Source organism: Populus nigra, chromosome 7 (assembly GCF_951802175.1).
Source record: "Populus nigra chromosome 7, ddPopNigr1.1, whole genome shotgun sequence".
Taxonomy (NCBI): domain Eukaryota; kingdom Viridiplantae; phylum Streptophyta; class Magnoliopsida; order Malpighiales; family Salicaceae; genus Populus; species Populus nigra.
This window is the reverse complement of record NC_084858.1, coordinates 5,121,407-5,133,800: the sequence shown is the minus strand read 5'-3', so window position 1 is coordinate 5,133,800 and position 12,394 is coordinate 5,121,407. Positions and strand designations below refer to the sequence as shown.

The window sequence follows — 12,394 nt, the reverse complement described above, 5'->3', positions numbered from 1 at the left end:
ATTTCGTCGGCAATTCAGTCGGTATATACCGACCGAATTGTCGATGGAATATATAGAATTTTGAAAAAAAGAAACAGTGTGATGACGTGGAATTTTTTTAGACGATTTGACCGATGGAATGACCAAGGGATTCAAACCGGGATCTCCGTACAGTGATGTGGCCCATTCACCGTCAAAATTACCAATGGGTATACCGACAGGACGTGTCCGTCGATAATTCCATTGGTAAAAGCCAATATATCCACACTCTACCAACTCTCTCCTCCTCTATTTCTCCTCCTTCTTCCCCATCCCAACTCTCCCCTCCCAAACTGCAAACAACCACCCACCCCCCTAAAAATATCCTCCTCTTCTCAACACAAGCACTCATCTTTCTTATACTTTTATACGTGGTCACAACATCCGTTCTCTGATTTATTGTGGATTAATTTTATTATTTGTTGTAAGTAAATCTATCCTTTTTAATTTTAACATTTAAATGTCAATTTTATTGTTTTTTTAGTATATGTATTTTGTTAACGTATGTACTTGTTTTATTGTTATTTGTCAAAGAAACTTGTAGTTTGAATGTATAATTTTGTAGTTGTTATAGTTTCTTTTAGATTTTGTCAAATTGTATTTGTTTGTAAATTGTTGAAACTTTGTTAGAATTACACCAAATTAGATGTGTTGTGATGAAATAAATAATAGCTTTTTAACGGGTCTGTTTTAATTTTTATCAATTCTATTGCGGAGTTGTGGTTTCTGTAAATTTATATATGTATAAATTTGTATGGACGTTTATAATTGATAATAAATATTTAACATAGGTGTTTTTTTAGTTTGTTGGATAATGTCGGGGCAAACTAATATTTTTGCAAATTTATTTACATAACATAGTTAATTAATACATGTTGTCATCATAATTTTATAGAGGTTCAATAAAAGTCATGGATGATCGTTCATGGATGTATCGGGACTCATCCCAAAGATTGCGAAGGATGGATTATTGTAACGGTGTCCAGGGTTTTATTAATTTCACAACATCTATTCCGAGGGATTTTACTGATGGCGGTATTAGGTGTCCATGAAGAAAGTGTAAAAATTTAAAGTTTATGCATCAAGATGTTGTAACGATACATCTTCTAACCAAAGGGTTCATGGAGGATTACCTGTGTTGGTATGCTTATGGAGAACTATTTGTTCCTGATGAGAGCATGGAAGAAAGGGTGGTTGGGTCAACTTCTAGTGCAAGCAACATGCATGAAGTTGGAAACGAGAACAGTAATCCTTACAGGAATATGGTTATGGATGCAATGAGAATGAGTTAAGGTAATGTCAGGGAATGTCCAATCGTAGAAGAAGAACCTAATGCAGATGGAGCAAGGTTTTTTTAATCTGTTGAGAGATTCTGACGAACCATTATGGGATTGCTGCACGAACCACAGTAAATTATCAACCGTAGCACAGGTGTTCACCATCAAGTCAGATCACGGGTTGAGTGAGGCCGGTTATGACAAGATTATTGAATGGGCGAGAAGCATTTTACCTGAAGGGAACAGGCTGAAAGAGAACTTTTATGCTGCCAGGTCCATGATGAAACCCCTCGGTTTAGGATACTAGAAAATTGATATATGCCCTAACTTCTGCATGTTATACTACCTTGAAAATGCTGAGATGACCGAGTGCATGACATGCGGGCATTCCCGTTACAAACCCCGAACTGGTAGAGGGAAGACTCTCGTGGCATATAAAAAACTTAGATACTTCCCAATCACACCTAGACTGCAGGGTTATTCATGTCACCAAGGACCGCTGAGCACATGATATGGCACCAATCACACCGTACGGTTGATGAAGTGATGGTTCATCCTTCTGACGGTGAAGCCTGGAACCACTTTAACAGTATGCATCCTCACTTTTCAGCTGAATCAAGGAACGTGCGTCTTGGGTTGTATACTGACGGATTCAACCCATTCGGGTCATTTGCTGCTCCTTATTCTTGTTGGCCGGTCATACTGACGGTTTATAACTTGCCACCGGGGATGTGTATGAGGCCAGAGTTCATGTTTTTATCTATGGTCATACCAGGTCCAAGCAGTCCGGGGCGGAATATAGATGTTTATCTTCGTCCGTTGATTGATGAGTTGACGCAGTTGTGGTCCTCTAGAGCTTTGACTTATGACATCTCGAGGAAACAGAATTTTGTTATGAGAGCAGCTTTGATATGGACTATCAATGATTTCCCAGCTTATGGAATGGTTTCTGGTTGGAGCACGCATGGAAAGCTAGCATGTCCATACTGTATGGAGAACAACAAGGCATTCACGCTAACAAACGGGGGTAAATCTTCTTTTTTTGACTGTCACCGTCATTTCTTGCCACATAACCACAGGTACAGAAAGAACAGAAAGGATTTCTTTGTTGGCAGAGTTGAAAATGATGTTGCACCCCCGCGTCTTTCCGGTGAAGAATTGTTTGATGTTGTGTCAGAGTACGGTGACATACTGTTTGGTCTCCAATCAGGTAAGCAGAAGTTTCCTGGTTTTGGTTTGACCCATAATTGTGTGAAACGAAGTATCTTTTGCGAGCTTCCTTATTGGAAGACCAATCTTCTCCGCCATAACCTTGACGTCATGCACATTGAAAAGAACGTGTTTGAGAACATTTTCAACACCGTCATGGATGTGAAGGGGAAGACAAAGGACAACATCAAGGCTAGATTGGATGTAGCGCTGTTCTGTAACCATAAAAATATGGAGTTGGTTTGTGATGGGTCACGGGTCGCAAAACCAAGAGCAAGCTTCGTGCCAGTCTACAAATGGCTTAAGAGTCTGCGTTTCCCCGATGGACATGCCTCAAACATATCAAGGCTGGTTAATACGGAGGAATGCAGATTATATGGAATGAAGAGTCATGACTGCCACGTGTTTATGCAAACACTCATTCCACACGTGTTTATGCAAACACTCATTCCATTAGCTTTTCGTGATTTGTTGTTAAAAGTGATATGAGATGCATTCACGGAGATCAGTCATTTCTTTAGAGATATATGCTCCAGCAAGTTGAATGTTGATCACATTGAAAGGCTTGAAACGAATATCATCGAAACAATATGCAAACTTGAGATTATATTCCCTCCATCATTTTTTTCTCAATGAAGCATTTACCCGTACATTTACCGTATGAGGTAGAAGTTTGAGGACCAGTCCAATATAGATGGATGTATCCATTCGAGAGGTTAGATATTACATGAGCTATGTAATTTATAATTAAATGTTTTTATTTTTATTTTAATGTTTTTAATTGATAATTTTTTATTAATATATATATATATATGCAGGTACTTGTTCAATCTTAAAAAAAAGGTTAAGAACAAGGCGCATTTTGAGGCGTCAATATGTGAGGCCTATATTGTTGAGGAGATCTCAACATTTATCTCATACTATTTCAAACCTCATTTGAGAACGAGGATAAACCGTGTTCCACGGCATGATGGTGGTGGTGAAGTGTCTTCAAGTGGGAACTTGTCAATATTCTCCAATCCTGGACGACACACACTTAAAAATGCCATGAAGGGAAGATATTTGTCTGAAATAGAGTTAAGACTAGCATACAATTATGTCCTATTTAACTATGATGAGCTGAGACCTTTATTAAGTAAGTAGATGTTCGACTTAAACTTTGTCAAGAGTGTACTATTTATGTTTTGTGATACCATACACTTATATAATTTGCAACAACCTTGCAGGCAACATCGACGATACTTACTGTCCAATAACTCATAGCTGACCGAATCCCAGATCTTTCAATTACAAGATGAACAATTTGCCACATGGTTTAGAACACATGTAAGTCCTATCACAAACTCATTATCTCTTGCAATGTAATTAATTGTAGTCAATGTTACATCATATCCGTTTATTGATTATTGTTGTATTTAATTTACAAGCTAGGTTTATCAAATGGGAGGTAATGCTGCTATTTCACTGTCTTTACTATGTCTGGGTCCTGAAAAAAAATTGTCAAGTGCTATAACAGGTATTTTGTCCATGGATATGTCTTTCATACTGAAGAATACGGGCATGGAAGAAAGACATACAACAGCAGTATTTGTATTAAGGGATCGACTTCTAGTGAGAAAAGTCAAGTGCTATAACAGGTATTTTGTCCATGGATTGTGCCACAATCACCGACGGATTCACCGACAAAAATTAACCCGTCGGTATTTCACAGAGAGTTGCAAAAAATTTACGGGATTGTGCCACAATCACCGACGGATTTACCGACGAACAAGAACCCATCGGCATTTCACAGAGAGTTGCAAAACATTTACGGGATTGTGCCACAATCATCGACGGGTACACCGACGGCTTTATCGACGTAAAATACCGACGGATTTACGCACATCCCGAAGCGCACGCATGTCTGACACGTGTTCGTCTGCACAAATATCGATGGCTTTACCGACGTACAATACCGATGGATTTACGCACATCCCGAAGCGCACGCATGTCAGACACGTGTCCGTCTGCACAACTACCGATGGATTTTCCGACGGATAGAAAAGTCTGACGGGATTTTCAAAAAAAATTTGGTGCGCATTTCAATTAATTTCCAACGGTATTATCAACGGAATTTAATGCTACCGACAACAATTAATTTCCATCGGTAATACCGTCGGAAAAATTGCTATATGAAACCCCCCCATCCCCCCATTTAGTTCTTTTTTTTCTCTGGCTCTGTTTCTCTTTTCTCCATTTCTCTTCTCCTCTCAGTTTATATTTGGCTTTTGGAAGGGATTTTATTGTTTTGGTGGTAGTTTTAAAAGGTATGTATTCTTTGTTCTTTATCTTTGTATTTTTTTATTTTAATTATGACTATTTTTTTTGGTGTTCTTTGTTTTGTGTATTGTTTGTAGATAAAATCTTAAATTCAACACACTATTAAGGTAAGCATTTTTTATTCCCAAATTTATTTTGAATTGATATAGTGTTTTTTAGTTTTGTGTTTATGTTGTTTTGTGTAGTGTTCTTTAGTTTTTTCATTTTATTTATTAATTTTATGATATTATTGTTTGTATTGGTATAATTGTTATTGTTGAATTTATGTTAAAAATGTTAATTTATATATATAGAATTACATTTAATTAGTTTATCTTAATTTAGGATATTATTATTTGTATTTCTATAATTGTTATTGTTGAATTTATGTTTTAAATGTTAATTGAAATATAGAATTAAATTTAATTAGTTTATCTTAATTTTAGGATATTATTGTTTACATGTCATTGTTATTGCTTGTTATTACATTTTTATATTTATGTGTACACGTTAATTTCTATTTTAAGGTCCATTAGGGTCGATCGTGTTAGGAATAATATTGATTTAGTTACCTTTTGTTTTTGACCATGTAATTATTTATAAATTAAGAGTCTTGTCTCCTAAAACTAGAAATGTAATATTAATCCGTAAATTTGAGTGTATGACTTTAATCTAATGTTTGTAACTCTAAGTACCAATTTAACAATGAATGTTCATAGTTGAAATTGATTCTTTTACTTGAATATCATTATATGATGTTATTGAATAACATGTTGTGTTGATGATGATGAGTTGGGTTGAGATTCAGGATGATTGGATCGGGATGTGAAATAAAATTAGAAGTGTAATATGATTTTGCCGATAACTTGGGACCCCCTAGTATAGGGGAGACTCTGTCGAATTTTTTTTAAGATAATCGAAGTTAATTATGTAATTATTCGTATAAATTTGTGTAGATGCGTAGCATGAAATCTACAGCACGTCGTTAGAAGACGGTTGCAGCTAGTTCTTCTAGCAGCGAGGAGGACGTATCCTTAAGTGCTGATCACGGCGAGGAATCAACACCAACTTATAATGTTGCCTCTTCTAGCGCGGTCTCACAACGCAGAAACGGTGTGCCTTCACAGCAGGGTCAATTCACCCGCAAGTACCAGGCACAATGGAAGGATGACCTCTCAATGCAAGTTTGTTTAGGTTTTAGTTTTTTTTATATATAAACTTATAACATAATTTATGAACAACTAATTAATATTACTACTTTTATTTAATTTCAAATTCACAAACATTGAGGCTGCAAGGACTATAACATTGGCGTTTAAATCGTCGATGGCGATTCCATTGTTTCAATGGAGCCAGGTTTCCAGACATCTTGAGTGAAAACCTAATATCGATACATGGTTTAATCGATTTCAGGTCGGTATTAATTTTTAATTTCCAGCTTATTTTTAATAAATGATTTTTATAATTTTATAACTCGTACTATTTTTATTTTATATGAATTATTTATATACACAGAACAAATTTGAGCGGGATAGGGCGGACAACAATGTTGTGAGGAGGGTACGGGAGAATCACGCAGCAACTAGGTAACATCGAAAATAATATTTATTTTTGTTTTATAATTTTATGTTTTAAATTCTAATTTGTTACTATGTAAGTAGGTTGCGTGATTTTTGGTATGACACCCAAAAAAAATCAAAAAGACATGCGAGGGATAACGGTCTAGAAGGATGGAATGAGGTGGCGGTTTGGCAGGAATTCAAACCGTCATTCATCTTGGGGGAAATATGGACGTTATATATTGAGCACGTGACCTCAGAGCGGTTCTCACGACGCTCACAATCCGGCGCCGACAACCGGAACCGGCAAATTCATGGTTCGGTGACCACGCACACTGGCGGATCCATCCCATTCAGCGCACATGCAAAGCGGATGGTAAGATTAATTTTAATGAAATATATCGTTAATTAATTTGTCATTTCTTATAATATATTTAACTTTCAACCTATTTTTTCCTTACAGACTTCGTCTCTTGGACGTGAGCCGAGTCCAATGGAGCTGTTTGTAGACACGCATGTACGGAGTCAAGACCGCCAAAAGGGGGTGCAGCAGTTCGTGGACAACCCTGCTCAGCACTTCGTGGTATGTTGGTTCATTCATTTTATTTTGTAAGTTATTATTTTCTTGAATTGCATCTTGAATTGCATTTGATGATTTTTTTATCGACGGAATTTTCAGGAGACCTATAATAGCCGGTTGAAGGAGAGATATGGAGACAATCCGTCGACCCATCCAGATTTCGATCCAGATTTGTGGATAGAGGTGGGATCGTCTGGTGGACCCGATAAAATCGGGTCTACGGGTTCTCCAACACTACGGCTGAAAACTTGCGTTCGGCTCGTAGTGTCTCAATCGTTAGAAGCTCTCCATCAGTATCGAACACGCAGTTTGAGGAGTTCATTGCGTTGAAACAACAATATCAACAACTCTCGACTAATTATGATGAGCTCCGTCAAATAGTCATGGAGATGAGATCAAAGATGGGTGACGATACTTGTGCAGCTTCTTTTTTGCCGTATGGTCCCGGGAACAACCAGTCTCCTCCTCCTCCTCCATTTTATTTTTTAAACACATTAAATTTGTAATGAATATTATTTAACATTACTTTTATATTTTTAATGTTTAATCCAATTTTATTTGTTTATTAAGGTTTTTTACTATTAATAAATTATTTTTTATATATATTTCAAAATACATACCGACAGATATACCGACGGATAATATCCGTCGGTATTTCACAGAGAGTTGCCAAACAATTACCAGCCATGCCATAATTACTGATGGATATATTCCGTCGGTGATTATATACAGAGAGATATACAGACGAATAATATCCGTCGGTATTTCACAGAGGGTTGGCAAACAATTACTACCGATGCCATAATTACCGATGGATAGTCCGTCGGTAATTACCGTTGAAATTGCAGACGGATTTATTCCGTTGGTAATGTTCCCGCGGGAAACTTTTTTTTTTTGCGCACGCGTCTCCGTCTGTAAGACCGTCGTTGTTCGGTCGGTGGGTGTTTTTTTTTATTTGCAACAGAATTAGCGACGAAAATGGGAGTTACCGGCGACTATTATACCGACGGACGTGTTCCGTCGGTGATGCCGTCTGTAATTTTTTCACCGATGGAGTTCATTCCTGTCACCGACGGAATTAGTCCGTCGGTAAAACTGTTTAATGGTGTAATGTATTAGATTTTACAACTTGGTCCTAGTTCTTTAGATTTTTTTAATCATTTTGTTAATGTTATTATTCTTTTCAATTTAACTCTCAAATCAAAAAATTATTGTTGTCCTATAATTTATTTTTAATTTCAATTGTAATCTTTATTTTTTATTGCTTTTTTTATTCTGAACCTTTTTGTGTGGTTTATTTTGCTTATCTGATTTCGTTCTCTAGCATTTCATTACTTTGAAATTGAGCTTTGCAGTTTTTTCATGTAAGTTTTTTTTTATATTTAAAAACCCTGATTATGAGTTTGAAAAGTTAATTGAGTTAATTGAGGTTGATATTTTTTTTCTAGCTTATTTTATTTTTCAATGCAAATTTGGCAAGATAACCTAAAATGACTAATCTCTTAATCCCTAGTTTTTTTTATTTTATTTTTTTATATTTAATTGATTAAAAATTAAATAATATAATTTTTCACTCATCAAGGTTTTTTTTTTGTCTTCCTGACTATTATTATCATTGTCACTTTTCTTAAAATTATTTGTCGTTTTCTATTATTGACTTTTTTTTGTCATTTGATTCAAATAAAACCAAATTGTTTGATAATTAAAGAATCAAGGGGGAAAAAAGAACTAGCAACGAACAGAAACAAAGACAACAAATATCAAACCCATCTTTCTCGCACCGTGCCCTGTCCACAGTCCCATAAATCACACGTCTGTTAACAGAAGAATCGACAAACTACGAAGAAGAGCCAGCAATAAAATATTAATAAACAAGCTGAGTGCATACGTACGGTCATGTTTCCCGCTAATGTCAGCGTCAACAACTAGTTTTATGAAAACTATGCCACATATAAACAGTGGACTTAGCATATAGCAAGACAATAGAAACACTCTAGAACCCGGGGAGATCAGCACGGAAGAATCTGAATGTGGGCCAAAGTCCACCCTCCCAGGCACCGAAGTCTGGACTCGTCCTTGGAGATCAGAGGATTAATAGATGGACATTTGCAGGAGCCTCTTTTAGGAGCCGCCTTGCCTCATCTCTTGCTTTCCGCGTTGCTTTATTTTCTTTCTCAACCCAACCATCGAGATACCGGATGAATGGATCGATTACAAGTATATTAAGCGCAGTGGCATTTTTAAGCAGATATCTTGCAAACTCAATATCGTCTAAGCGGCTTCGGAAACCAAGCATATGAACCTCCTTCAGAAATTCATGGGTAAATGCAGTTCCATATCCAGAAAATATATTTTTGCATCCTCCAGTCCTAAATGGAGATTTGAGTCGCCATAAAAACTGCAAGAACAAGGAGGAACATTCAATAAACAGCTGATAGCAAGGGTATGTTTGAGACAGTGCAAGTACGCAACACGCACTCTTTGGATGCTTAGTTATTAAAGGTGACACAATCAATGTGCACTGGTTAGGGTATTTTCAGATTTTCATTTTTTTTCCTTTTCCTTATATAAAAAGAACTCAAAAAAAAAATTGATTATAGACGTGTTGAATGCCCTGCCATCATCACAACCCATCTGTTTTTACCAGTCTCATAGGTTAAGGTCTCCAATGTTTATAGACTGCACAGTAGAGGAACCGGTAGTAGAGGAATGTCAAAAACAACTGGTACGTTTTTAAAGACCAATTAAGACTTGCAGCAAGAATTTAACTATATGACAACTAATAATCCAAAATGCTGCTTTGATCCTCCAAAGACCAAACATATGAAACACCATTGCCAATGCCACAGTTGAAAGTACCGAAACATTTCTATTGGGCATGACATGCCCCAGACATGGTCGCATGTTCGTTTTGTTTAGACATCCAATTAAGCAACTCAACCAAGAAGCCATTATGCATTTTGCATATGCAGAAGCTATAAAGTTCCTGATATATGTAGCCTATGAGAATAAGATACTAGGGCAATAAATTCCAGAACTCAAACAACTTCGAGCAGAATCTAGAACTTACTTTCACCTGGAGCACTTGCAAGAAAGGTGATGCTCTCAGAAGATACCACAAGGCGGTATCATAGTATTCATGAACTAAAAGGGTCAATACCTTAAGATTAACCAGTCTGGGGAAGACAGTTAAACTTGTGTTGACCTGTAGAATGGAAAGGAATACGTTATAATAAGTAGATTAAACACATAACAAAGGGGGGGAAAAAGGCCAACAATCAACTTTCATATACCTCTAAAGGGACAATCCTGAGCCCAAGACTTTTTAGCTGAGGGGCATTGAACGCAAGATGGTCGCAGATATTAGCAACGTAATCGAAAGTTGAATCGTAAATGTCAATGATTGCATCTTCAAGTTGAGGTACACAATTGAGTGAAAAGTTAACCTTTCTGCCCCTATATATAAAGGAGACAAGGTTTGCTGCCCATATCTCAATGTTATCCAAAGAACGGCAATGAGATACTTCCAAGTACCTCAGCCGAAGGGATGGGCCAGAAACTTTTAAATTAACCAACTTGGGGACATTGCCAACAGAGAATCTTTCAAGAAGTAAGCAGCTAGATAATAACTTGTTAAGCTCATTTTCAGTGACCATTACATACGTTAAAGAAAGCTCTACCAGAGACTTCAAACTGCTGAAATAGGGAGGAAGATGTAATATACATCCTGCTATACGCAAGTATTTGATAGAGGACAAGGCTTTCTCATCAGAAAAGAAGAAACACGGGAATGTGTACATCTCGGTATCCACGTCAATTTCCTGTTCTTCTGTCAAGTCCAGAATAAGGTTTTCAACCTTTCTTTCTATTGCGAAAGAAATCCATTTATCGATATAGCGACCAGACCTGCAGTCCAGCTCATAACAAATCCAAAACTTGTTTATATTTTGGCCACTGTGTAAAGACAATACATTACTCACCATTCTTACGAAATCTCTTCTTCTCATCCACGGATCAGGATGGGCCATGTGATTAACATTAAAGTTAAGATTAGGTATAAATGTCCATAGATTCCTCCATCTCCGTGAGAGTAAACTGGTTATCGCTGCGTCTTTAGGGGTCAAGAAGGAGAGAATATGGATAATAATTTCATCCGGCAAAGCAGAGATCACATCCCTCTTCTTAGAGCTCGACGACTAATTATCAAAACAAACAAACAATTGAAAAGGACAATTAGCAGATTCCATAATACCAAGTTCACCTTTTCGTCAAACTCAACAGTGTTTCAAGTTGTTCGGCTAGACAGAACAAAGGAAAAAACAGTCTTCTATCCAAAATATATATATTTTTGCTAGAAGATAGAAGATAAATAGAGGCCGAGAGAGAATCCTTCGAGCGATAACCAGCCAAAAAAAAATATTGACAGCATTGTTAATACATAGACACGGCCTTTCCCCTTTATTCCATGAATCTTAACTTTAAAAATTGCTAATTTACCAGCCAACCCGTTTCAGTTAAATTAAATAAAAATCGAGGCTTTATATAAATTCATCCATATCCACACACAATGTGTGTGTATCACAAACGGTTCGGTGGTTCTTTGCAAAGAAATTTAACAGGCTCTCAAATTATTGAACGGAGTAAAAGGAACAAATCCAGAAAGAAATTAAAAAAAACAGACTTTGGATCTTAAAAAATCTTCCTGCCAGGAGATTGAGAAGAAATAGAGACTATGCGAGGTAGCAGATTTGACTTACCTTACGACAGAAACGTGATTTCTTCATGCTATACATGGATGACACCCTCAGCATTGTAATTTTTTGTTGGATGGCGATGATAAGTTATCTCAGATATCTACTATTACAGAGCCCCGGCAGCTCCCTCCAGTCCTCTAGTTTTTTCGCCTGCTGGGTGTCTTAGGAGAGATACAGGAGTTGCTTAGAATTTAAATATAGATCGAGTTGTCAGATGCAGATACGGAGTTGAGAAATAGGAAGGGTGCCGACTTAGTGCTGTTTTCTCGGGCCCTAAGTGTTTCTGGGTCGTACCCAAAGGCAATGATTTTGCCAATATTACGGTTACAGTTACAATTACAATCTCACTACCTTGCGATTGCGTTATTGCATGCAAGTACAATTACAATTACAATTACAATTACAATTACATTATAATTAAAAAAAATTCTGTTACAATCAATCCTAACCATTATAATTATACAAGTACTCAGATTAAAATTCTAGCGCACCAAGATAAAAACAACCCCGAAACATATTTATATTTAGAGTGAAACAAAAAAATTAAATGACTTTTTAATTGACATAGATACTCAAAAGAAAAATAAGATAAAACTCGCAGTACGTAATTAAATTTAATTATTATACTATAATATGGTGGGATGATCACATTTTGAATAGATAAAGAAACTAAAAAAGACCTATTGACACTTAGAAGAG

The 12,394-nt window shown here is 36.5% G+C and overlaps 1 protein-coding gene across 1 annotated transcript; it reads right to left on the bottom strand.

Moving 5' to 3' along the window:
* Window positions 1–8,772: 8,772 nt before the first annotated feature.
* LOC133699097 (F-box/FBD/LRR-repeat protein At5g56420-like) lies at window positions 8,773–11,970 on the bottom strand. Its single transcript, XM_062122235.1, has 4 exons — window positions 11,699–11,970; window positions 10,235–11,137; window positions 10,012–10,146; window positions 8,773–9,339 (listed from the first exon to the last, which is right to left on the bottom strand). Exons 1-4 carry the CDS (start codon window positions 11,750–11,752, stop codon window positions 9,025–9,027), a joined length of 1,407 nt encoding a protein of 468 aa, XP_061978219.1. The 5' UTR covers window positions 11,753–11,970; the 3' UTR covers window positions 8,773–9,024.
* Window positions 11,971–12,394: the final 424 nt, after the last annotated feature.

Excerpts from the sequence above, each read along its gene's own strand:
- LOC133699097 (XM_062122235.1), bottom strand. The coding sequence starts at position 11,752 with ATGCTGAGGGTGTCATCCATGTATAGCATGAAGAAATCACGTTTCTGT. Across the intron at positions 11,138-11,698 it reads AATCACGTTTCTGTCGTAAG|TCGTCGAGCTCTAAGAAGAG; the intron begins GTAAGTCAAATC and ends TTTGATAATTAG. Across the intron at positions 10,147-10,234 it reads TCAGGATTGTCCCTTTAGAG|GTCAACACAAGTTTAACTGT; the intron begins GTATATGAAAGT and ends TCCATTCTACAG.